This window comes from Quercus suber, unplaced genomic scaffold, assembly GCF_002906115.3.
Source record: "Quercus suber isolate HL8 unplaced genomic scaffold, Cork oak 2.0 scaffold_44, whole genome shotgun sequence".
NCBI classification, from domain to species: Eukaryota; Viridiplantae; Streptophyta; class Magnoliopsida; order Fagales; family Fagaceae; genus Quercus; species Quercus suber.
Window position 1 is genome coordinate 1,655,083 of NW_027069509.1, and position 23,265 is coordinate 1,678,347.

General features: G+C 36.6%; 3 protein-coding genes and 1 pseudogene across 3 annotated transcripts; 2 read left to right on the forward strand and 2 right to left on the reverse strand.

The window, feature by feature from the left end:
- Window positions 1–3,837: 3,837 nt before the first annotated feature.
- On the reverse strand, window positions 3,838–5,646 carry LOC136066726 (uncharacterized). Its single transcript, XM_065771479.1, has 3 exons — window positions 5,435–5,646; window positions 4,231–4,948; window positions 3,838–4,185 (listed from the first exon to the last, which is right to left on the reverse strand). The coding sequence occupies exons 1-3, from the start codon at window positions 5,644–5,646 to the stop codon at window positions 3,838–3,840; spliced, it is 1,278 nt and encodes a 425-aa protein (XP_065627551.1).
- A 12-nt stretch (window positions 5,647–5,658) lies between these two features.
- Window positions 5,659–9,594, reverse strand: LOC136066727 (UDP-glycosyltransferase 79B3-like; annotated as a pseudogene).
- Window positions 9,595–11,661: 2,067 nt separating this feature from the next.
- Window positions 11,662–14,154, forward strand: LOC136066728 (uncharacterized mitochondrial protein AtMg00810-like). The gene is made up of 3 exons (XM_065771480.1): window positions 11,662–12,024; window positions 12,085–12,476; window positions 13,944–14,154. Exons 1-3 carry the CDS (start codon window positions 11,662–11,664, stop codon window positions 14,152–14,154), a joined length of 966 nt encoding a protein of 321 aa, XP_065627552.1.
- Window positions 14,155–22,084: 7,930 nt separating this feature from the next.
- Window positions 22,085–22,528, forward strand: LOC136066729 (secreted RxLR effector protein 161-like). The gene has a single exon (XM_065771481.1). The coding sequence runs from the start codon at window positions 22,085–22,087 to the stop codon at window positions 22,526–22,528; it is 444 nt and encodes a 147-aa protein (XP_065627553.1).
- The last annotated feature ends 737 nt before the right edge of the window (window positions 22,529–23,265 follow it).

Genomic DNA, 23,265 nt, shown 5'->3' on the forward strand with positions numbered 1-23,265 from the left:
ACTCAAGTAATTGAAGAAAGAAATTTTCGCAGGTAGCTCGCGACTTAGCATCCCGCGAAGTATCTCATGTGCCTTGCACATGCTGAAATGCGAAGAGTCAGGCCAGATGGAGATAGCTATGTCTTGCGAGTATCTCACGGATAAGGCCTTCCTGCGAGACACCCACGAGGTATTCTGATCTGCTAGCCTCTCCAGTCTGATACGCACTTTTTGTGCCTACACTATTTATATCCACATTACCCACAAATGTAAATGAGAGCTTCTAAGAGAAAACCCTAGCCAAACACCTTGAGAGTTAGAGATTGTTATACCCACAATCCTCTACACATTTGTTTTGGGAATTTTCTCATCTCCTATCTCTCCATTTCCATACCATTGAAAGGTTGATAGCCCAAACACTTACCACATCCTCTGAGAGTGTCAAGTGGAGTTTTAGTGCTGCTGGAAAGCATTGGAAGAAGCCAAAGATAGCAGATGCAACATGGAGCTTGTTGTGGGATCCAGAGAGCTAGACAAGACACGGTTCCGAGAAACCTTGTTGGAGTAGGAGTTTGGAGGACTTAGGTACATCAGGTAGATTAGGTTTGGAGGGTCTCTTGCTAACCCATGTATCCCAACTGATTTTCTAGTGAATCGATTTCCGCTTGGAGGGCGGCGGAAAGGTTTTTTGCCGAGTTCTTCGGTTTCCTCTTCGATAACACGTCTCGGTGTTATCTGTGTTTGCATCTCTCTTCCCTACTCTTGTTCATTTCATTTTTACTGCTGTGTTATTTTAAATTTGGATTAGAGTAATTGATTTGCTTATATGCTTGTGTTTACACTATTCCGCACTTAGTATTAAGTTAGTGTAAAATCAACCAAGCCGTAACTTTGTTTTGGGGGTCTAAATAGCTCTTATATTTTCGACACATTTCCGAGCTTTCATAATTATTGATTCGGCTAGACAAAACCTTGCTAGAACAGGGAATGTTCTTAAGGTATTCTTTTCAAGGCAATTTAATGATACCATTTGTAAATTTTTATAGTCCATTGCCAATGAGCTTTGACTCAAAAGGCTTTTCGTCAAAAATGGGTGGAGCTTCAGGTCGTGGGTTCACAATAATTGGGCAGTATGTGTAAATTACTTTTATTTGTTTTTTTGGTAGTAAATTATATAATTTATTAATTTCTTTTACTTGTCCATAGTAGCTGATACTTTTCTCTGTGTAGGTTGGTGCACCTTCTGGGTCATTGTTCACAACATCTAGACAAAGGTGAAACTGACCAGGGTCCTGCTATGCTTGGAATTGCTATGGTTGCAATGACTGAAGAATTGGGGCTTGAGATGGCAGTTCGTTCATTAGAGCATCTTTTGCAATGTGGAGAGCAGAATATTCGTCATGCTGTTCCTTTGGCTCTTGCTCTCCTTTGCATATCAAACCTTAAGGTATTTATCTTTCTAGCCCTTGCTGATTACACTTTGGTTGGAAATGCCTACTCATGCCAAGTGCCTTGTAGCTCAACTAGCACATTTTGGTGTTGCTAATGGAGACGTCTTTGGTTCAAATCCCCCATCCCCCAACAATCAAAGTATAAAAAATTAAAAATTAAAAGGAAAGAAAAAGAAGAAATTCCTGCTAATCAGTCTCTACTGGATTGACTTTAAATGGCTTTTGAAATGCATCCTAAGTATTGGATAAGCAAATTAACAAAACACATCTATACAAAATTGAATTCACTTGACACCCAAATTCAAGGAAAACCTGTTTTGGAAGTCTACTTTCTGCATTTTGCTTGTAATCTGAGTATTCATCCCCTTGTAATTTAAGGAAATTATATAATGATGATGTGTGCAGATAAGCTGTTTGAATCTCTTTTAAGCTGAGGACAAACAGTATTTCTCCGTGAGTTTGCTTTGCTTATCAATTTGTTGATTGGCTGTTCTAGTCAGGTCAATGTTATGGACACATTAAGCAGACTTAGCCATGACACAGATTCAGAAGTAGCAATGGTAATATGATATTAGAACTTTTATATCTATTTGTATTGTTATTTCTTCAGTTACTGTTTTAAGGCTAAAAGTATGTATTTGGATGCTACAGGTTGCAGTAATGTCTACTAAGGTGCTACAGGCTTCAGGTTATGGCTACTAAGGTTGATTGACAATAGAGCATTTCAAGCGGCTTTGGCTTTTTGAGATGTGAGCGGAAAGTGAGGAAAGGAGTGGAACCAGTGTAGTTGTATAGTAGTTGACTCATCCTTTTTTTATTTATAAAATTTCGTAAATTTAATTATGTTGCAGCAAAAGACATAAAAGTGTAGTTAATAGAATATTGCTGGAGTGTAACATTTTTCCAAGGCTTGAAAGCAATGCCATTAGATAAATGCTTTCAACTTATCATTACATTTATACATGAGAACAAACACTTACACATCTCTCCTTATGTGTTTGTTCTCATGTGTTGGGGCCGCAGTGTTTCTTTATGTACAATATGTGCCGCTATTCGTAATTGTTATTCTAGTTTCTAAGCTTGTGTGATCTGCCAGGTAATAAATGCATGTCCCAACTATCTAGGTAGCTTGGTTGGTTTTATTTTTAATAAACTGTATTTTTAAATCCTATGATTTAAATCTTACAATTTTTAAAATTTTAAACTAAACATTGAAGTTTAAGATAGATAGGTACAAGTTAATTTCATAGTTTTGTTAGTTTCAAATATAGGTCTGAAATTGGGAAAAAAAAAATCCAGTGGAACTCAAGTATTTGAAACTCGATTTCCAGTCAGTACCCAAGGTAACCAGCAACGAGTATGCCAGGCCGAGAGTTCAAAACAATTTACGGCCAACTGCCACTAGAAAAATTCCCAGTAAAAATCGAGTCTCTGAAGCTCGATTTACATTTCAGTGGCTTTTTGGTAAATAAGTTTAGCATAAATCAAGCCTTTGAAGCTCGATTTCCACTGATTTTTTTTTTTTTCCTTCCCCTTCCCCCACCTGCAGCAGCAAACCAGAATTTTTTTTTCTTCCTCTATAGCAATAAACCAAATCCAAAACACATCACATAGGCAGTAGTAAACAGCTAGATACAAGCATATGATACTAGTCAAAGGGAGAGTACATCAGATGCAAAAATCTGGATTAAAACAATTACTGTTCATGGGCATTATAGTTGCCCTCTTAGCTACAAACCAGACAAATTTTAACCACTACATGAGACGCACAAAAAACATTACTAGCTATCATTGCTTCAAACAAGGCCCTTGTGGTTGAACTTGCCAAAGTACTAGCTACTAATGCCAAAGCATTGCTGGCATTATAAGCAAAAGCTGCACAACGCAACTAATGTAACGAGTACAATGGATAGCGAATAATTCATTTACAACAACATTCAGCAATTAACAAAATGATAATTGAGTCGATACAACATAGTCTACATAGTCGCCTAGCACTTGTCTACATAGTTGCCACTTGTCCATACCAAAGATAACCACAACTCCCACGTACAATGCCATTCCAAAATCAAGTCTCCGCTCGCCTGACAAACATTAAAATACGGTTGTTAGTTCCCAAATGTAAAGAACAAAAAGCAAATGAAATTCTAAGCATATTATATAAAAACAGTGACAGCACTTGCCTAGTTTGTAGCACTACCGCTTGTCGAAGCCCCGCGGGAACTGCTTGTCAAAGCCCCATGGGAATTGGGACATCTTCTGTGGTTATGCCCCTCTTCATGACACACTCCACATTGCTACCTTAGTTGAATCTCCCTCAAGTCATCATCTTGCCTCTAGCTTCCTCGTTCTCACTGTACCCCATCCATTTCATTCCTTATTCTTGACTTCACAAGACGACTTTGGCCTACAACAGCTGTGGGTCAGGCACCCACCGTGGTCCACGAACATCCCTCCACAATGACTCTGACTTTGACACCACAAATTGATGTGCATATGTATGAATGGTGTTGTCCAAACTGTAACATGGGTCAATATAGCTGGTAACATCGAGGTGTAGACCTTGAAGAACTTTAATTGCATGTGAACAAGGGATCTTAATGTTTTGCCACTTTCCATAATCACATGTTCTAGCAAATACATGCACTTCATGATTGTGGTTTCCCCCTCCACCTCTGTGGTCGTTGTATGAGGTAACCACTTGATATACACCAGTTTCATGATTAAAATTCCTCAAAGTGTGTCCTGAAATTTTCTGCACATTTTTGGTATAGATCCCTATTGCATAATCACTTCACACCTTACCTTGAGAGAGATCAGAAATAATTTCTTTATGTTGATCGTGGAAATATGCAACAAGTTTGCACCAAGTGAACTCAACCATTGCAGCAATGGGCAAACTGCGAGAACCTTTAAGTACCCTATTAAAGCACTCAAAGATATTGGTTGTCATTGCCCCGTAACGTCTTTCACCATCATGTGACTGGGTCCATTTGTCTAGATCCTCACTTATTAAATATGTGTATGGCATATAGCGTGCAATATGGGGATCATCAAGTTCTACACCCCTCAATGCATTAATCTCGACATCCTTAATGGTTTGCATTATGGACTCAAATTTAGCTTCATGAGTCACATATCCAGCTTTCAAGGCTAATGCCTTTAGAGTCAGGTCATCAAAGTGTGTGTTGAAGTTGCTAGCAACATGTTGAAGGCAATATCGGTGAAATACCCGTAAGCTTCCGTCATCACCTCTAAGCCACTCTGCAATGGTGTATTTGATACCTTTATGCCGATCAGAAATAATGCAAATGCCCTCGTCTAGTATAACATGCCCTATCGAACCCCTGAGACACTCTAAAAACCACCCCCAACTAAGCCCTGACTCCTTGTCCACAACAACAAAGGCGAGAGGCAAAACCTTTTGGTCAGCATCGGTTGCCCTTGCAATCATCAACACCCCTCGATATTTACCATACAAATGAGTCTCATCAATACTGATCACTGGCCCACAATATCTGAATGCAGGAATGCATGGAGCCAATGCCCAAAATACATAGCGTAGTAACGTAGTACCATTTATGCCCCTAGGTATGGTGTAATAGTTGTACTGGGTACCCAAATCCTAATCTAAGTATGCCAACAACTTTCGCAACCTTTGGTAAGACTCCTTCCAATCCCCAAATATCTTAGCAATTGCCTTTTGTTTTGCGTCTCATACCTTATAGTAAGAAAGCTCATAATTATACTTAGTATGTATAATCTACCAGAGCTCATCAATACGAGCAGTGTGATTTTGTCGCAATTTTCTCACAATTTATAATGCAAAAAAATTAGAATCCATCATTTTACTGTCTCTTCGCAGGCCAAAGGGTATACAACTGTGTGGACCCACATAAGACGTGACCATCCACAGACCATTAAGTTTAGCCTTCATGAAGGCCCCAACGTACCACTTGCAGTTGGTGTCAATGCATGCGACGCACAATTTAGTTTTGGTCGACCTCTGGATAATAAAATTTCTATTATCCTTTGCTGCGTATATTATCAATGCACGCTTCACCGCCTCTTTATTTGCAAAAGTCAACCCTTTACTAAAATGCATCCCATCTTCCCAAGTAGAAACAAATGGTATCTGAAGACGTGAAGGATCAACCATATTTTTCCAAGTATTTGCATAGAATGACTTGGCAGGAGGTGTGTAGGCAGTGATCATATTTGTATCATGCTAGATGCCAATATCATCGTCTGCATCACCTTCATCATGGTACTCCATATTTTCCTCTTCAAAATTGGGAACAAGTTCATAGTCATCCACATCCCTGTCAAAGTTGTCTCACTCAATTCTCTCTTAGTACTCATCCATATCATCAAGATTTTCACCATTATTCATAGCATGATCTTTGTCTTCATCTTCGTCTTCCTCCCCTAAATGTGTCTATTGAGGTTGGAGTGTTTCACCAGTATTAACAGCATGATCTGATGAGAGCGTATAACTTCCCATTATATAGCCTCCCATTGTAGTGCATCCATTATCTAGGGCTGTAAATTGTAAAGATGTAGTTGTTTGTTGCACCTCCTCAGTATCAACTTCTACAAGCGGCTCCAAACTTACGTACAACTCATCAGAATTTACTTAGGGCATTTTATGGATCCTATTAAACATGATCTTCACATGTTTGTCTTCTTTAATCGCCATATACCTGTAATTTATCTGTTCATAGAGGACTTTTTGTGGGTAACGATAAATAATCTTTATGTCATAACAAGCAGAGTTCAAATTCAATTCTTCCATTATTTTCCTCTTCAAATCATTTAACGTCTTCAACTTACGACATATCATCATGTAGTAGCATTCGATACCCGACCCTCTAAATGAGAATCTATCAATCTCTCCAGGATTGACAAGGGGTCCACTGTAGTATACATTTACATCAATATTCTTCAGAGATTGTGAATCTATTAGAGTCAAGTGTAATGTGTTAGTGACATATTTTATCTCTTTCATTTAACATCAATTGCAAAACCTTTTCTATCTACTCAAAGTTCAAAAATTACAACTTGTCACCCCACATTTGCATATACTCACCCCACATCACATGCAAAAATACTCAATCATTATCATTTCATACTCAAACAAATAAAAAAACTAAAGACAAAACTCACTCCCATTACAAAATTTCAACTCATTCTAACAAAAAAATAAAGAAAAATATTAAACTCAACAAAAAAAATAATAATAATCATGACAAAAAGTCTAATAATACATATATCTACAATATTTTTTTACTTTTTATAAAAGCATAACTTGTTAAATCATATGCATATACAAACCCCACATTTGCATATACTCACCCTATCACATACAAACACACTAACTTGTTAAATCATACACATATACAAACCCCACAATTGCATCACCCTATCACATACAAACACACTCAATCATTATCATTTGCTTCTAAAATAAAAATAAAAATAAAAAATCATTAATCATACTCAAACAAACAAACAAACAAACAAATAAACAAACAAAAAAAAACCTAAACACATAACTCACCCCATTACAAACCTTCAAATCATTCTATCAAAAATATAAAGAAAAATATCAAACCAAACAAAAAAAAAATAGTCATGATATACATACCTATAAAAAAACCTAACAATACATATATATATATATATATGTAACTAACAACTAGAGAGAGTGAGAAACCTTACCTGACATGAGGATATGAAAATATGGAGGGTGAGTTTGATTTGAAGTTTTGTAATGGGGAGAGTTTTGTATCAGAGAGAGAGAGAGAGAGAGCTGCTGGGTTTTTTGGAGGGAAAAACAGAGAGACAACCCACATTATGCTAAAGGTTAGTAGCTGCCCTAACCACATGGCAGTTTGTGGACCAAAGATTGAAAATCGAGTCTCTAAGACTCAATTTTCAAAACCGAGTCTTAGAGACTCGATATCCAGCTGGAATCCACGTTAGATGGAGTATACAAATAACTTGTGTATTTAAGGGTCGAGATAGAAATTGAGTCTCTAAGACTCGATTTCTAGGTGGAAGAAGGGCCAGGTCAGACTCCCTCAAAACGTGAAAACCAAGCCTCAAAGGCTCGATTTATAAGCCCAAAATCAAGCCTCTTAGGCTCGAGATGTTAGTAAGTAATATATTTTGAAAACGTGGCCTACTAATTATATTGTTTGGAAAACGAAATTAGTTTCCAATTTTGGCCAAAACCTAAATACAACAACAATGCTCTATCCTGACAACTTGCTGCACTTCCTCATGTAAATTTCAAGGAAAAATAAATGAAAAAACTAATAGATTTGATTGTGAAAACCCTAACTTCCCAAGTATAGCTGCATATTACTCAATTTTAGCATCCCCTCAATCACTACATGCGTAAATCCCTCCTCCATTATTCAATCTTAGTGCAAGGGATTAATTAAGTAATTGAGTTCATACAAATACTCAGTCAATCCAAAAGACCTTGTAGGCTCTGAATGAAAGTGTCCAATATCTCTCTTGCATGCCTTGGCTAGTAATTACCTCTTTTAACTTGGCATGATTATGTTTGAGTTCTTCCACCATGAATCTGGCATTCACAATTTGGTCAAAAATGTGTGGAACACATACTATTTGATAGTCATTAAGGAGAGACTCCCACATGGACCCATATCCATAATGGGTCACGAAACAACCAATTGATGGATGCTCCAATATCAATTTTTGTGGCACCCAACCCCTATAAACCCACCCTCTCCCTTTAACTCTCTCTTCAGACCCCTCTGGCAAAGCTTCTTCAATTGTTGCACTTCCATCAAGAGTACTCAAAGCCACCAAAAATGGTTGCCCACATAACTCAAACCCCAAAAGCAGCTCCTAAAACTGTTCCTTTTTTAGTGTATGTTGGCTCCCATATGCACAATACACCACAACACCTTGCTCAAAATTGCATAACCAATTAGTCCATTTTTCGTCCAGCTTTGTCACCAGTGTTTTAGGGAGGACTGGTCCTGTTAGCAGCATAGGCTTGACAATCTGATGCCTTAGGTAGTCACAATAAGGCCCCTCAATCTCATGATACGTCCTTAAGGCGTGTTAACGTATATAGTGTTGTAGGCTTTAGGCCCAACTAGATTACTTGTATAGCACACATTCTTGTACTACACTCTTACCTGTACTACATGTATATGCCTCCTGTATAAAGGCACTCATGTATATTCTATGATTGGAGAAATACAATACAATTTTTCAGTATTTCTAATATGGTATCAAAGTCATTGCTCTAACTTTTTTGTGTTTTTCAGTCTTGTCTTTGTCAGTAATTTTCACTACCTCAACTTCTCTGGTCAGTAAGCCTCTTCAGTGCCTTTCCTGACTACCCTGCTGCTGTCAGATGTCTCAGGTTTGAATCTCCACCGCCAGAAACTCAATCTTCACTGCCAAGACCATTGCCTTCGTCGGATCTGTTGTTTTTAACCTCTAACTAAGACACAAATTACATCAGTGTATAGCTTGTCAAACGATCTACTCAACACCACTGGAAAACTCACCATCTGACAATCCACATGCCTTCACGCGCCGGCCAAAGTTTCGGTGAGTTTAGCCACGCACTTCACGCGCCGCCGTATTCCTCCACGCGCTGTCACACGCTTGGACCACACCTGCTAACGTCATTCTACCATGTCAACCCTAGCTGACATCATCTTCCAAGTTACTACTGACGTCATCGCCCAGTCAACCTGCTAACGTCATTCGTTGACCGTTGACTTTCAGTTGATTGTTGACTTTGACCAAGTTTGACCGTTGACTTTTTCTAGAGTTGACTTTTTGCAGTCCAAGTGCTCCTTACCTAGTTTTTCACGTAGATTTCATTTTTTGCAATCCATTTTTACATATTTTGCTTCTAAATGAAGAATAAGGACAGGTCTTCTTCTTGTTGCAATAGTCGTCATTGACAATCCAACAAACATTTTTGCAATTTTTGCAAACGTTTTGGCCACAATATTGAAATTTGCTATCATTGCAACAAATCAGCTATTTCAATTTTCGCTGCTACTGTTGCTAACACTGAGAGTGTCCAACCAATGGCTCCCAACTTTGCACAATCTAAGTCTTCAGGACGCACTTTCACCATGTTCACAAATGACCTTAAAAACATTATCGCCAATGTTATTCATATGGTTGGTAATGCATCTTATTCCTCTTCTCTCTCAACTTTATTTGGTATGTCTCCTTCCTTTTAGCTTATGGATTTTACTTATTGCAATCACATGACACCTCACTCGTCCTTATTTTTTGAACTCAAACTTGCACCACACCCTCTTAATATTCGCACAGCAAATGATTCCACAATGTCTTGTCATAATATAGGTTCTGTTTCAACCTCCAACCTCTCGATTCCTAGGGTCTTTAACATTCTTGACCTTTCTTACAATTTATTTTCTGTGGGACAATTAGCTGAGTTAGGTTATCACATTATCTTTGATTATTCTCGGTGTATTGTGCAAGATCCAACCGGTCCCAAAGTTGGGCGTATGTTTCCTGTGGACAACCTTCGTCTTCCACTTGTTGCTCCTGTTTCTATTGCTACAACTGCTACAGTTTCTTCTATTCCTTCCCTTGCACTTTGGCATGCTCGACTTGGTCATGCGTCTTCCTTTCAGGTACAACAATTAGCTTCTAGAGGTTTGTTAGGTTCAGTGTCTACAGAAAATTTTGATTCTGTTTCATGCCAGTTAGAAAAACAACTAGCTTTGCCTTTCAATACTAGTGAATCAATATCCACTAATATCTTTGACCTTATTCATTCTGATATTTGCGGGCCTTCCTCTGTCTCTAGTATTGGTGGATCTCGATATTTTGTGGTCTTTGTTGATGATTACTCTCACTATAGCTGAATTTTTAATATGAAACATCGTTTTGAATTATTGTAAGTATATTCTAATTTTGCAAAAATGGTTGAAACTCAGTTTTCCAAACACATCAAAATTTTTTAATCTGATAATGCTCTTGAATACACTCTATATGCTTTCCAAGTTGTTTTGCATTCCTATGGCATTGTTCATCAACTAACTTATCTAGGTACCTCTCAGCAAAATGGTAGAGCCAAATGAAAACTTCATCATATTCTTGACACTGTTCACGCTCTCCTTCTCTCTGCCAAAGTTCCTGCTCCTTTCTGGGGCGAAGCTGCTCTTCATGCTGTTCATACTATAAATCGCATTCCAAGTCCTGTTATCCAAAATCAAACTCCATATAAGCACCTTTTTGGGTCACCTCCAAACTATCACCACCTTCGCTTCTTTAGTTCTACTTGTGTCGTTCTTCTTCAACCACATGAGCATAACAAACTTAAGCCTCGGTCAAGACTTTGTTGTTTTCTTGGCTATGGCGAAACTCAAAAGAGGTATTAGTGTTATGATCCTGTCTCTCATCGTCTTCGTATCTCCCACAATGTTGTCTTTTGGGAACATCGCTCCTTTGTCAAGCTCTCTCACTTCTGTGCCTCCCTATCTTCCTCCTCTATCTTAGATCTTTTTTCAGATGAGGCACATATTCCTTCTGTAATTGCTCCTGGTCCTCCTGTAGCTGCTCCTGATTCTCCTATAGACTTCTCTGTCCAACCATTAGATATCCTTGATTCCTTTCCTAGTTCACCCTTTAATGAACAGATGGAAGATGAATAGGTCGAAGACGAGCTACCCAACCCTGAACTTGGGTCCCCTACTCTTGCTCTTCTTGAAGATCTTGCACAAGACATTTCACCTTGTCACTCAACTCGGGTAAGATCCATTCCTGCATATTTACTTGGGATTTAGTGACTCTCCCCCCTAGGAAATCTATGGTTAGTTATAAGTGGATCTACAAGATTAAGACTTACTCTGATGGGACCATTGAGCGCTACAAAACTCGTCTTATTGCAAAAGGTTTTATACATGAGTATGGGATTGATTATGAAGAGACCTTTACTCTGGTTGTTCATATCTCATATGTTCGTGCCCTCTTAGTTGTTGCTGCTGCTAGTAAATGGGACCTTTTTAAGATGGATGTAAAAAATGCATTCTTTAATGGGGATTTAAGTGAAGATGTTTATATGCAACCTCTTCCTGGTCTCTCTGTTAAATCAAACAATGTTTGTCACCTTCGACGTGCACTTTACGGCCTTAAACAAGCTCCACAAGCTTAGTTTGACAGATTTAACTCTACCATCTCTCGCTTGGGTTACATGGCCAGTCATTATGATTTTGCCTTATTTCTTCGTCGCACTGACAAAGGTACTATACTTCTCCTATATGTGGATGATATGATCATAATTGGTGATGACCTCAATGGCATTCAAGAACTGAAGGAGTTTCTTAGTCAGGAGTTTGAGATGAACGATCTTGGACATCTCAACTACTTCTTGGGTCTTGAAATCACTCATTGTACAAATGGACTTTATATTATTCAAGCCAAGTATGCCTCTGAACTCTTGTCTCAAGCTGGACTTACTAATAGCAAGACTGTTGACACTCCAATTGAGCTTAATGCAAATCTGACTCCCTCAAGAGGGAAACCATTGTCTAATCCCTCTCTTTACAGATGCTTAGTTGGCAGCCTAGTTTATCTCATTATCACTTGTCTAGACATTTCCTATGTTGTTCACTAGGTGAGCCAGTATCTGTCTACTCCACGATTGACTCACTATGCTGCTGTTCTACATAGTCTTCAATACCTAAAGGGCACTCTCCTCCATGGTCTTTTCTATTCTGCTCAGTCTCCTCTTATTCTCCACGCATTTTCTAATGTTGATTGGGCAGGAGATCCCACTAATCGCAAGTCCACCACTGGTTATTGCTTTCTTCTTGGTTCTTTTCTGATTTCTTGGCAAAGTAAGAAACAAACTCATTTGGTTCGCTTCAGTACTGAAGCAGAATATTGTGCCTTTACTGATACCACATCTGAGCTCCTTTGGCTACGATGGCTTCTCAAAGACTTAGGTGTGTCCACATCCTCTGCTACTTCTCCTCTGCTACTTCTCTTTATTGTGACAACCAGAGTGTCATTCATATTGCTCACAATGATGTCTTCCATGAACGGACTAAACACATCAAGATCGATTGTCATTTTATCCATTATCATCTTGTCCATGGTGCTCTCAAGCTGATCTCAGTCTCCTCTAAAGATCAACTTGTAGATATTTTCACCAAGTCACATCCTAAGGGACGCTTTCATGATTTGGTTGACAACCTCAAGCTGGTCTCACATCCACCTTGAGTTTGAGGGGGGCAATTAACGTATATAGTGTTGTGGGCTTTAGGCCCAACTAAATTACTTGTATAGCATACATTCTTGTACTACACTCTTACTTGTATTGCACACATATGCCTCCTATATAAAGGCACCTATGTATATTCTATGATTGGAGAAATACAATACAATTATTCAGTATTTCTAACAGGGCGATGGCATCACTCCTTATCATGCTAGAGCGAATTCGAAAGTAAAAGGACATCCAAGTTCCAAGATCTTCAACCCTTATTTTTACTTGTGCAATTTGGAACTCCTTGGACTTTGTTTGCACTGACAAAGAAGTATAATCAGGAGGCGATTGTATCAGATCTGAATGTTCAAATAGCGTGTAAAACACTATGAACATTTAGACCCCCAATTATGAATTATCAATTCAAACTTATTATCAAACAATAAATGTACGGAACATGAATATAAGCTAATAACAGAATTGATAAACAATCTAAACTAATTAAAATCACATCCACAACAGAAATTAAATGACAAAGATTAAGGGAAAAGAGATGCAAACACAAGGACAACACAGCAATGTGTTATCGAAGAGGAAACCAAAGCTCTCGGCGTAAAACCTCTCCACTGCCCTCCAAGTAGTTAATAATCCACTAAAGGATGAAGTTGGGATACATGAACAACAAAAGACCCTCCAAGCCTAATCTACCATAAGAACAAGTATCTCTAGAATTTGTGAAGCTCTTGAACCATAAGAACAAGTATCTCCTGAAACACAACAACACATTATGATCATTGTATGCAGAAAACTTGCCATGCATATGGAGCAAGTACAATGCGATCAAGCAAAATGGAAATAAGTAATAAACCATGGCTTAACAAAAAATGAACAATCACTATAAATAGTGATCACAATGCTCATTCACACATAGAATGAACATCTAGACATGCAAGCTAATAAGCTCAATTGCAAAGTATCATTTGCATGTCTAATACTCAATCAATGCAACAACACAAGGTTATTGCATTAAGGATATAAAATCCAAAAAAATAAAGTTTTTAAGTCAATTTCCCCCTCAAACTAACACTCCCCCTCAAGAGCTTCCTTTAAAAATCTCCCCCTATTTGACCAAAATGGCCAAAGGGTCACTGTTGAGTGGAAAAGCTATCAAACTTTGCTAAGAGGATGTTCATCTGATCTTGAAGTGCAGCCAGCCTGTCAGATTGTTCATTCTAGACATCTCTGAGTCCATCTATCCTCTCTAGGATGATCGAGAGTGCATCTGAAGGTACAGCTGATGAAGATGAAACTCTACTCCTCTTGCCACGACCTCTTGAGCTTGAGGGTTCTCTTACAGCCTCTGTCTCAGTTTCCATTGGTTCACCTTCTTCTTCATCACCTGGGAGACGAATTTGTATCCTTGTGATGGTTTGTTTGTTAATGGCTAAGAGTAGAGGCATGAGACTGATATCTTAAGGGATTTCAACACCTTTCAATCTAAAAAGCCTCATAAGAAGGCAGGGAAAGATTAGCTTGGCCCTTGAAGTTGTTCTAGTCTCATCCACAATTGTGTCAAAGATGTGAGAGTTGATGTCTATGAAGGTGTTCTCCTTGAGCTCCATGAGAAAGATAGCTCTTGCATTGTTGATTGTAGTCAGCTTCCTTACTGGGTACAAGTTGAACATCATGATGGTGGTTAGACACCTCATGTCAGCTGGGAAGGCATTAGTGTTGAGGCATCTGCCCTTTTTAACACCACCAATACGAGATTGGACAGTTTTTATAGATAACATCCTGTTCTTGTAATTGGTGAAGTCATGATCATCTAAACTTTCAAGTCCTAGCACCTCATCTATATCACCTGCATCTATAGTGAATTCCTTTCCTCTTATCCATCAATTAATTTCATCCTCTTTTAGCACAGCATTTTATAAAACTCTCTAATCAAAGGCTTACACACTCCAGGCAAGTCACTCAATAACTTATCCCAACCTCTGCCCTCAAAACAGTTGGGAATGAAAGTGTCCTTCAAATCCACTAAGCCCACAAATCTTTCTTGAATGATTGTTGCATTCAGGTAGTACACTTTGTATCTCTCAAAGTGTTGTGTAGATCTAAACTTGGAGTTGTCCATTTTCATCCTTTTGTCACCCTTATTGGTAGTGGTTTTCTTCTTGGTAGGAGTCATCTATAAACATAGCAAAAAATGCCACAAGAACAGAGCACAATGGATGGAAATTCAAACATTAGTAATAGGTTAGTATGACTAAAAAGAGCATAGAACTATACCACCTATCAACAATAGTTATGCATAACACATTGTGACAGTGAGCACAATAACTTAATCAAGAACACTCTAGAAAACATTCCTAATCACAGACTTCAACATGCAATAATATGTCTATGAGACATATCTTAATGAGTATGAGATGTTCAATATCCAACACAGAGTAGACAATATCCTCAAGGCAGAAGCAACACACATGATATCAAAAGTCAATAGCAACTATAAAGTAATAAACTATAACTTAACCAATTTGAACCAACAATACTCAAAAACAGAGTGAGTCACAATAACCCCAAACAAATAACATATGACAATGAGACAAATTAACATGGGTATGAGATATACCAACCAACACATATCAGAGCACAAACTCCAACAGTGAAACTAAAACATGATAACAACCATATTTAGTATCCTAGAAACAAGATCAACCAAACCCAAACACCCAAACTCACAAACATGAACCCAACCCGTATCTGAAACTACATATATCACAAATCAGAATCACAACTCACAAATTCAAGAAAATAAAGCTCAAAACATGAAATATGTAGTGAGAAAGAGAAAGCCCATACCTTTTCCTTGAAGATTTAAGGTTGAAATGATGCAAAAATGGAGGTTTTTCAAGAGTGACACGGTGAGTTTGAGAGAGAGTTAAAATGGGGAAGACAATGAATAGTCACAAAAGTTAGAGGGAAAACTAAAAAGTTTTGAAAACTGCCCTTAAAACGCAAAACATGCGATTTTCGCGACTGAGTCAAGTCGCATGCAAGTTGCGAAGGTCGACCGCCAGAACACTTAAAAACAAAAATTTTAAAAAATTTTCTAAGTGTTTTTCGCAACTAGAAGGTCTACCCGCGAGAAAGTCGCGAGGTAAGCCGCGAAAATCTCTGTGTACCCCTTACGACTGGACCTTCCACCCGCAAGAAACATAAAAACTCAAATTTTGAAAAATATTCTAAGTATATTTCGCGACTGGGACTTTGACCCACTAGTAAGTTGCGAAGACCTTCTGAGTAATGTTCGCGACTGGGGGTGTGCGACTGGATCAACCAGCAACTAAGTCTCCAGAACAGAGCAACACTATTTTTGAAGTTTTGGCAATTTTTATAGAAACAAAATACTTTCCAAAAAAAAACTAAAACACTCAAAAATCTTTTTGTATTTGATCAACGAAGATTGAGCATATGAAAAAACATTTAATCAAGTACAATCGCACAAATGAATATGACATTCATTGAACATAAACATGTGTGATGTGTGTGGGTATCAAAAATGAGATAGTCCTTAGTCTAATGTGAAGCTTCAATGATCAATTCAACCAAGACATACACAATTAGCACTAGATAATGTGACCCATCTCAATTATAGAAATATGCGTATATGACCTCCCACATAAACTTGTTAGGATAACTTTGAAACTTTTCATTTGGCTCCATATACATCATATCATTTGATCGTTTTGAATCAATACATCTCATTGTGAGATCGATGCTTGAAATTTTGATATTTGAATTTGATGAGTAAGCCTTTAGCTTTTTAGGCATCATACATTTTATTTTAGGTGGCTTTTCCTTTTTCTTAGTCAAATACTAATATGTGCGACAGGCTTTTGTAGTTCAATATCTCTTTTCATTTGAAGATTTACATTTGGTGAGCTCTTTTAAGAAAAAACAATAAAATAAATGAGTGGAAAGATATATAGGCACAAGTCTATGCATGTCTCAAGATCAACAACTAATCATTCATGATAAGGTTGAAGATCTATTTACAACAGTCACATAGATTTTAAGATTTCTTCCACAATGATATGAGTGCATAGGGAGCAAGCTAAGCTCATAGATGCACAAAGCCATTAGTACAAAGGTACAAGGCAAAACATGTTTTAAGACAAAACTCAACAATGTCGATCATACTTTTTGGATTTTCTTCTTTTTATGTGTTTATGGATTTTTGACACAAAAGCAAGAAAAGATTGATCAAAAACAACAATGTAAAAAAATTTAAAAAGAAACAAATAAACAAATAAACAATTTTCAACTCAAACTAGCAAAAAGCACACAGCCAAGCATAGTCACAAAGCATAGGAAGTATTAATGCATGGACATGCTGTAATGCTTATGCATGAGTACCCCTCTTCACCCACACGTCACATGCATTTGGGGTGATATCCCTATAGGATTGGGTACAAGAGTTAGGACTTTCAAACCTTCTAGTGAAGCTTTCCAAGCAGGTGATGAATGCACCGATCATCTTCATCACGTCCATCACACCGGGATCACCATTTCAACCTCTTGATGACTCAACAGCTCAAGTCCTCTTGTCATTTCTTGGTCCTCTTGACCTTTGATTAGTTGCATTCTTCAATACTCTAAGCTTATGACAATTTGGTCTGGTGTGTCCTTGAAGTCCACAATGATGGCAAAAATGATTCGTTCTCGGACCTCTTTATGATCTTGGAAGAGATTTCCCTCTAGCTTCAGGTTTGATCACTGATTGGTTACGGGGCTTATTCAACACCCTTTGGTCAGCCACATTCTTCTTCTTTTCATCCCCTACTTTCTTAGGTGTAGAGACAGTCACTACAGGTTCTTTGGCTTGCACAAACTTCACTTCCTTGGTAATTTTGACAACTGAACTACTTTCTCGAGTATATCCCAACCCGGATTTGTCTGAGAATTATTTTTGAGAGGAAATGACATCATCTAGTTTCTTAGTGGAGACCCTCTCTACCTTGGCATTCGCTTGAACTACCTCAAGTTCAAGGAATCTAATTTTTAGATAAGCTTCTGCAACTATCCATTCAGCTTCTCTATCTCACACTTGGCCTCCTTATGTTGCACTAGAAGACTTCTATAGTCCTCTTCTGCCTTCTTCATCTTTATCACAGCTGCCTTGGCCACACGTGCATATTCTCCTGATTTCTCAAGGAGTGAATTAAAGTTTTCTTGAAGACCCTCTGTATTCTCATCTTCTTCAACATCTAATTCTTCTACAATTCCCATTGATTCCTCGTCACTATGCTCCCCAAGTTCTTATACAAGCAAATTCAAGTCTTCTAAAGACTCAACATGAGCAATAGTCATAAACGCTGAGTAATTCCCTTCTCCGTCATAGCTTTCCTCAAAATCCGAATTAGAAGAATCGGAATCACTAAAGGTAGTGGCATACACCTTGCCCTTTGATTTCAAATAATTAGGACATTCTTTCTTGAAATGTCCATGTCCATTGCACTTAAAGCAAGTGATTCCTTGTGTAGATTGGGATTCCTTTCCATCTTTCCTTTTGAATTCCTTTTTCTCCTTCCAGGAACTTTAGAATTTCCCTTTTTCACCAAATTTTCCATTGTTCTTGAATTTCAAGAACTTTCCTTGAATTTCAAGAACTTTCAGAAATTCTTCACCAAATATGCTACATCTTTTTCGACAACATCCTCATCCGATAAGTTGTGAGCTTCAACCCTTTTATTAACCGTCTTAAGAGCAAGAGATTTGTTCTTCCTTTGTGTGGGCAATGACAATTCATAAGTCTGAAGTAAGCCAATCAGTTCTTGGACTTTGATATCATCAAGGTCTGCCGATGACCACTTCATTCAGCTTGCTATAGAAAGAGTCAAAAGACTCGTCCTCACTCATTTTCAGCTTCTCGAATCGAGTGGTCAGGATTTGCAACTTGGTATCCTTCACTTTCTTCGTTCCTTCATACGTGGTCTCCAATGTCTTCCATGCTTCCTTGGTAATAGAAATGTGAGATATTCTGTGAAACTTATCTAGAGACACACCACAAAAAATAGCGTTAAGTGCTTTGCTATTTGCATTAGACGCCACGAGAGTTGCCTTATCCCATGTGGATTTGGCAGCCTCCAGCCTAGTCCATCCAATATCCACCACATCCCAGACGGTTTCATCCATTAAACACAAAAATGCCTTCATCCTAACTTTCCAAAAGGCATAGTTGCTACCATCAAAATATGGTGGTGCATTTAAAGATTAAGGCCGGTCCATCTCAATACAGGGTCAAGGATCGCACTAAGGTGTTTAAACCACAAAGAGTGCAACCATTTTTGCATATATATATATATATATAATTTGTTGAGAAATAATAACTAAATTAAATGAGTTATTATTATATAATTTTAGAATTTGTTTTTTACTAAATGAATGATTTTTACTGAAGTAAGCCAATCAGTTCTTGGACTTTGATATCATCAAGGTCTGCCGATGACCACTTCATTCAGCTTGCTATAGAAAGAGTCAAAAGACTCGTCCTCACTCATTTTCAGCTTCTCGAATCGAGTGGTCAGGATTTGCAACTTGGTATCCTTCACTTTCTTCGTTCCTTCATACGTGGTCTCCAATGTCTTCCATGCTTCCTTGGTAATAGAAATGTGAGATATTCTGTGAAACTTATCTAGAGACACACCACAAAAAATAGCGTTAAGTGCTTTGCTATTTGCATTAGACGCCACGAGAGTTGCCTTATCCCATGTGGATTTGGCAGCCTCCAGCCTAGTCCATCCAATATCCACCACATCCCAGACGGTTTCATCCATTAAACACAAAAATGCCTTCATCCTAACTTTCCAAAAGGCATAGTTGCTACCATCAAAATATGGTGGTGCATTTAAAGATTAAGGCCGGTCCATCTCAATACAGGGTCAAGAATCGCACTAAGGTGTTTAAACCACAAAGAGTGCACCCATTTTTGCATATATATATATATATATATATAATTTGTTGAGAAATAATAACTAAATTAAATGAGTTATTATTATATAATTTTAGAATTTGTTTTTGACTAAATGAATGATTTTTTTTTTTTACATGATAGGATTTCTACTCTAACATAATCTAAGTATATATGTCTGTAAAGCTCCCTCCTAGAAACTTGAACCCTGGCCCTTGTCCCCCACATCCAACAAGCACTTATACTTATAAAGTGATCATTGCACCAAGGTTGTGCGATGGTGACTAAATGAATGATTATTATTATATAAAATGCATAATTTTTTATGTTTGTCATTATATATAATATCTCTAATTAAAATTATCATTAAAAATTTTTCTAATTATTTTTTTATAATTCCTTATTTATTAATGAAGGGGGTAATTTGAACATAAGCAGTTAAATCATTTCCAATACTTACATAAATAAGGTTATCCTAAAATAATTAATTCCAAACTTAAGATTAAAAAATCAATTGTATTTTTACAAGTAAAAGAAATTTCATTTTTAAGTCTTATTTTGATATTCAAATCATATGTTTTAGTGTTGATTTTATTCAAATGGTTAACATCCTAACTTATACAACTTGAGTAATGTCTCTAGTTATATTATGCTTTAGCTTTTAAGAACACATATGTTAATATTACACATGAAAAACAATCCAAATTTCTGAACTCTTTTAAAAATATGAAAAAGAAGTTACGTAAAAATACACTTATATAGGAATTTGGACCGACAAATCTAATTTAACCAAATATTTTCTATAATCTAAAAGGATATAGGAGGGATTCTAAATTGAATTTAGTTAGACTTTCAAAGAAATATGGGAGGAATTCAACATATTAAGAAATTAACACAAAACTAGCACAAAGAGAATTTTAAAATATAAAAATAGATAAACATTGATAAAGTCTTAACAAGGGATATATTTCCTTAATATAAATAATAGTTTATAATAATAGTTTATCAAAAATTGATAAGAACAAATAATACTTTGTAAGTGTATGTATAATTTATATAAACAATAGTTTATAAATAATTCCACACAATAAAATATTGATGATTTAAAAAAAAATTAATAAAACATTTATTATTACTTTATTTAAAGAAATTAATAAGAACAAATAAGTTATTATCTCTATCAATTGAAACTTAGATGCATGTTGTATGTTTTATTAAAACACTTATTGTTATTTTATCTAAAATGAATGTTACATGTTTTGTTAAAACACTTATTGATTAAAACTTAGATTCGTCATGCGTGTTGCATGTTTTGTTAAAACACTTATTATTATTTTATCTAAAGTGTATGTTGCATGTTTCGTTAAAACACTCATTGACTGAAACTTAGATGCATGCTATATGTTTAGTTAAAGCACTTATTGTTATTTTTTCTAAAATGCATGTTCTATGTTTTGTTAAAACACTTATTGACTAAAACTTAGACGCACGTTACATGTTTAGTTAAAACACTTATTGTTATTTTATCTGAAGAAATTGATAAAACCAAATAAGTTGTTGTCTCTATCTAAAAAATTAATTGTTTTTATCCAAAATATTGTTGTAATTTGGTGAAGCCACTCTACACAACCATAGCTTCTAAACAAAACTTTTATAACATAGTATATAATATGATATGATATGCTTGATCTAGTTTCCCCCCAAAGAGGGATAGGAACCTAGACAAACACACGTCAACAAAGTATTGGTCTACAGATATCAAAGTTTATCTAAGGGCTTTATTTTGGGCTAAATACTTGAGTTTTGAAAATTTATTTATTACAAAACCTGTATCACAACTTTTTTAATTATGTAGCACATTTTTTAACCCAACTTCGTCAAAGTCGAGTTCGAGTTCTATACAATTCAATTGAATGTGAAACTTGAGTTTGAGAAAATCAAATTCCACATTTGCCACATATTATTGAATAGCATAGAACTTAACTTTTGTTGCAAGAGAGATTCAATCAAATCCATTTGGTTTTGAACAAAATTGATGAACCATGTGGTGTACAAAAGACACCAAAATAAAGTAGTAATGTTCTAGTACTTTATGTTGATGATATTCTACTCATTTTTACTCATTGGAGATGATGTAGGTAATGTCATCGATAAAGGTTTGGTTGTCAAGCCAATTTGATATGAAGGACTTGGGTAAGGCTAACTTTATTTTTAGGGATCAATCTTTGATGAAATTGCAAGAATAAGATGTTAGATTTATCACAAGCTGAATATATAGATAAAGTTCTAGAAACGGTTTAGCATGCAAAATTCCAAGAAGGATTACTTCCTTTCAGACATGGAGTTCCTATATCTGATGACCAAAGGCCTAAGACTTAAGGGGAAGAAAATATGATAAGATAAGTCCCTTATGCTTCTGTAGTAGGAAGTCTCATGTATGCCATGCTTTGTCCTAGACCAGATATTTGTTATTCAATTGGCATGGTCAGCCGATATCAAACAAATTCAGGACCAAAACATTGGCAAGTTGTAAAGCAAATTCTCAAGTATCTACGGAGAATGAGAGATTATATGCTTATTTACCAGTGTGAGGATTTGATTCCCATTAGCTATACAAATTCAGATTTTCAACCAGATCTTAATTTCAGAAAATCTACTTCAGGTTATGTGTTCACCTTGGGAGGTGGAGCCATAAGTTGGAGGAGTGTTAAGCAATCTTATATTGCAGACTCCATCATGGAAGTTGAATATGTTGCTGCTTGTGAGGCAGCAAAAGAAGCTGTTTGGCTCCAGAATTTCCTTTCTGATCTTGGTGTTGTGAGAATGGAGCAAGTTCTCATCACATTATTTTGCAACAATAGTGGAGTGGTTGCATAATCTAAAGATCTAAGGAATCATAAGAAAGGAAAGCACATTGAGAGAAAGTACCACAACATTCGAGACATTATTGCTCGTGGAGATGTAGTAGTAGTAAAGATTGAAAGTGCAAATAATCTAGCAGATCCCTTTACCAAAGCCTTGTCTCAAAGGACTTTCGAGTCACATTTGGAAGGAATGTGAGTTAGATTAGTGCATAATAGTCTTTAGGGCAAGTGGAAGATTGTTAAGATTAGTGCCCTTAAATCCTATTGTATGATAGTATGTATGATATTATGTATGACATTATGTGTGACATTATGTATGACTTAATATTGTGATTGATAAAGTTATTTTATTATTATCTAAAATAATAGTAACATGAATATTCGGACATTATCATATAGTCCATGAGATGCATAGTATGTGATTTATGTGAAAAGTCACAGAAGATATAAATCACAAGTTCTTTGTAAACTCAGAATTTAGTTCGTAGTTGGTGATGGAATTGGGCATTTCATCTGCGAAGATTATAATATATCAACTAAGATGATTTATCTTGATCATGGAAGTGGAGACTTCTAGTTGATATGTTGATATGTTTTAAGAGTTAAGATATATTGAATTGGACTGTTGTGAGATTTATTATTCTCCTAATGACTGTCAAATAAATAATAAATCTCACGATTTCTATTTACATAAACTTTTAATCCTGAGAGAATAATGGACTTGATCATGGAGTATAGGTTGCTTTGACA

Coding starts and splice junctions, on each gene's coding strand:
- LOC136066726 (XM_065771479.1), bottom strand. CDS start 5,646: ATGATCACTGCCTACACACCTCCTGCCAAGTCATTCTATGCAAATACT. Junction 4,949..5,434: donor AGAAATTTTATTATCCAGAG/GTCGACCAAAAC, acceptor TCCTGCATTCAG/ATATTGTGGGCCAGTGATCA. Junction 4,186..4,230: donor CTGATCTCTCTCAAGGTAAG/GTGTGAAGTGAT, acceptor AAAAATGTGCAG/AAAATTTCAGGACACACTTT.
- LOC136066728 (XM_065771480.1), top strand. CDS start 11,662: ATGGCCAGTCATTATGATTTTGCCTTATTTCTTCGTCGCACTGACAAA. Junction 12,025..12,084: donor CCTCTCTTTACAGATGCTTA/GTTGGCAGCCTA, acceptor GTTGTTCACTAG/GTGAGCCAGTATCTGTCTAC. Junction 12,477..13,943: donor TTTATTGTGACAACCAGAGT/GTCATTCATATT, acceptor TATCCTCTCTAG/GATGATCGAGAGTGCATCTG.
- LOC136066729 (XM_065771481.1), top strand. CDS start 22,085: ATGTATGCCATGCTTTGTCCTAGACCAGATATTTGTTATTCAATTGGC.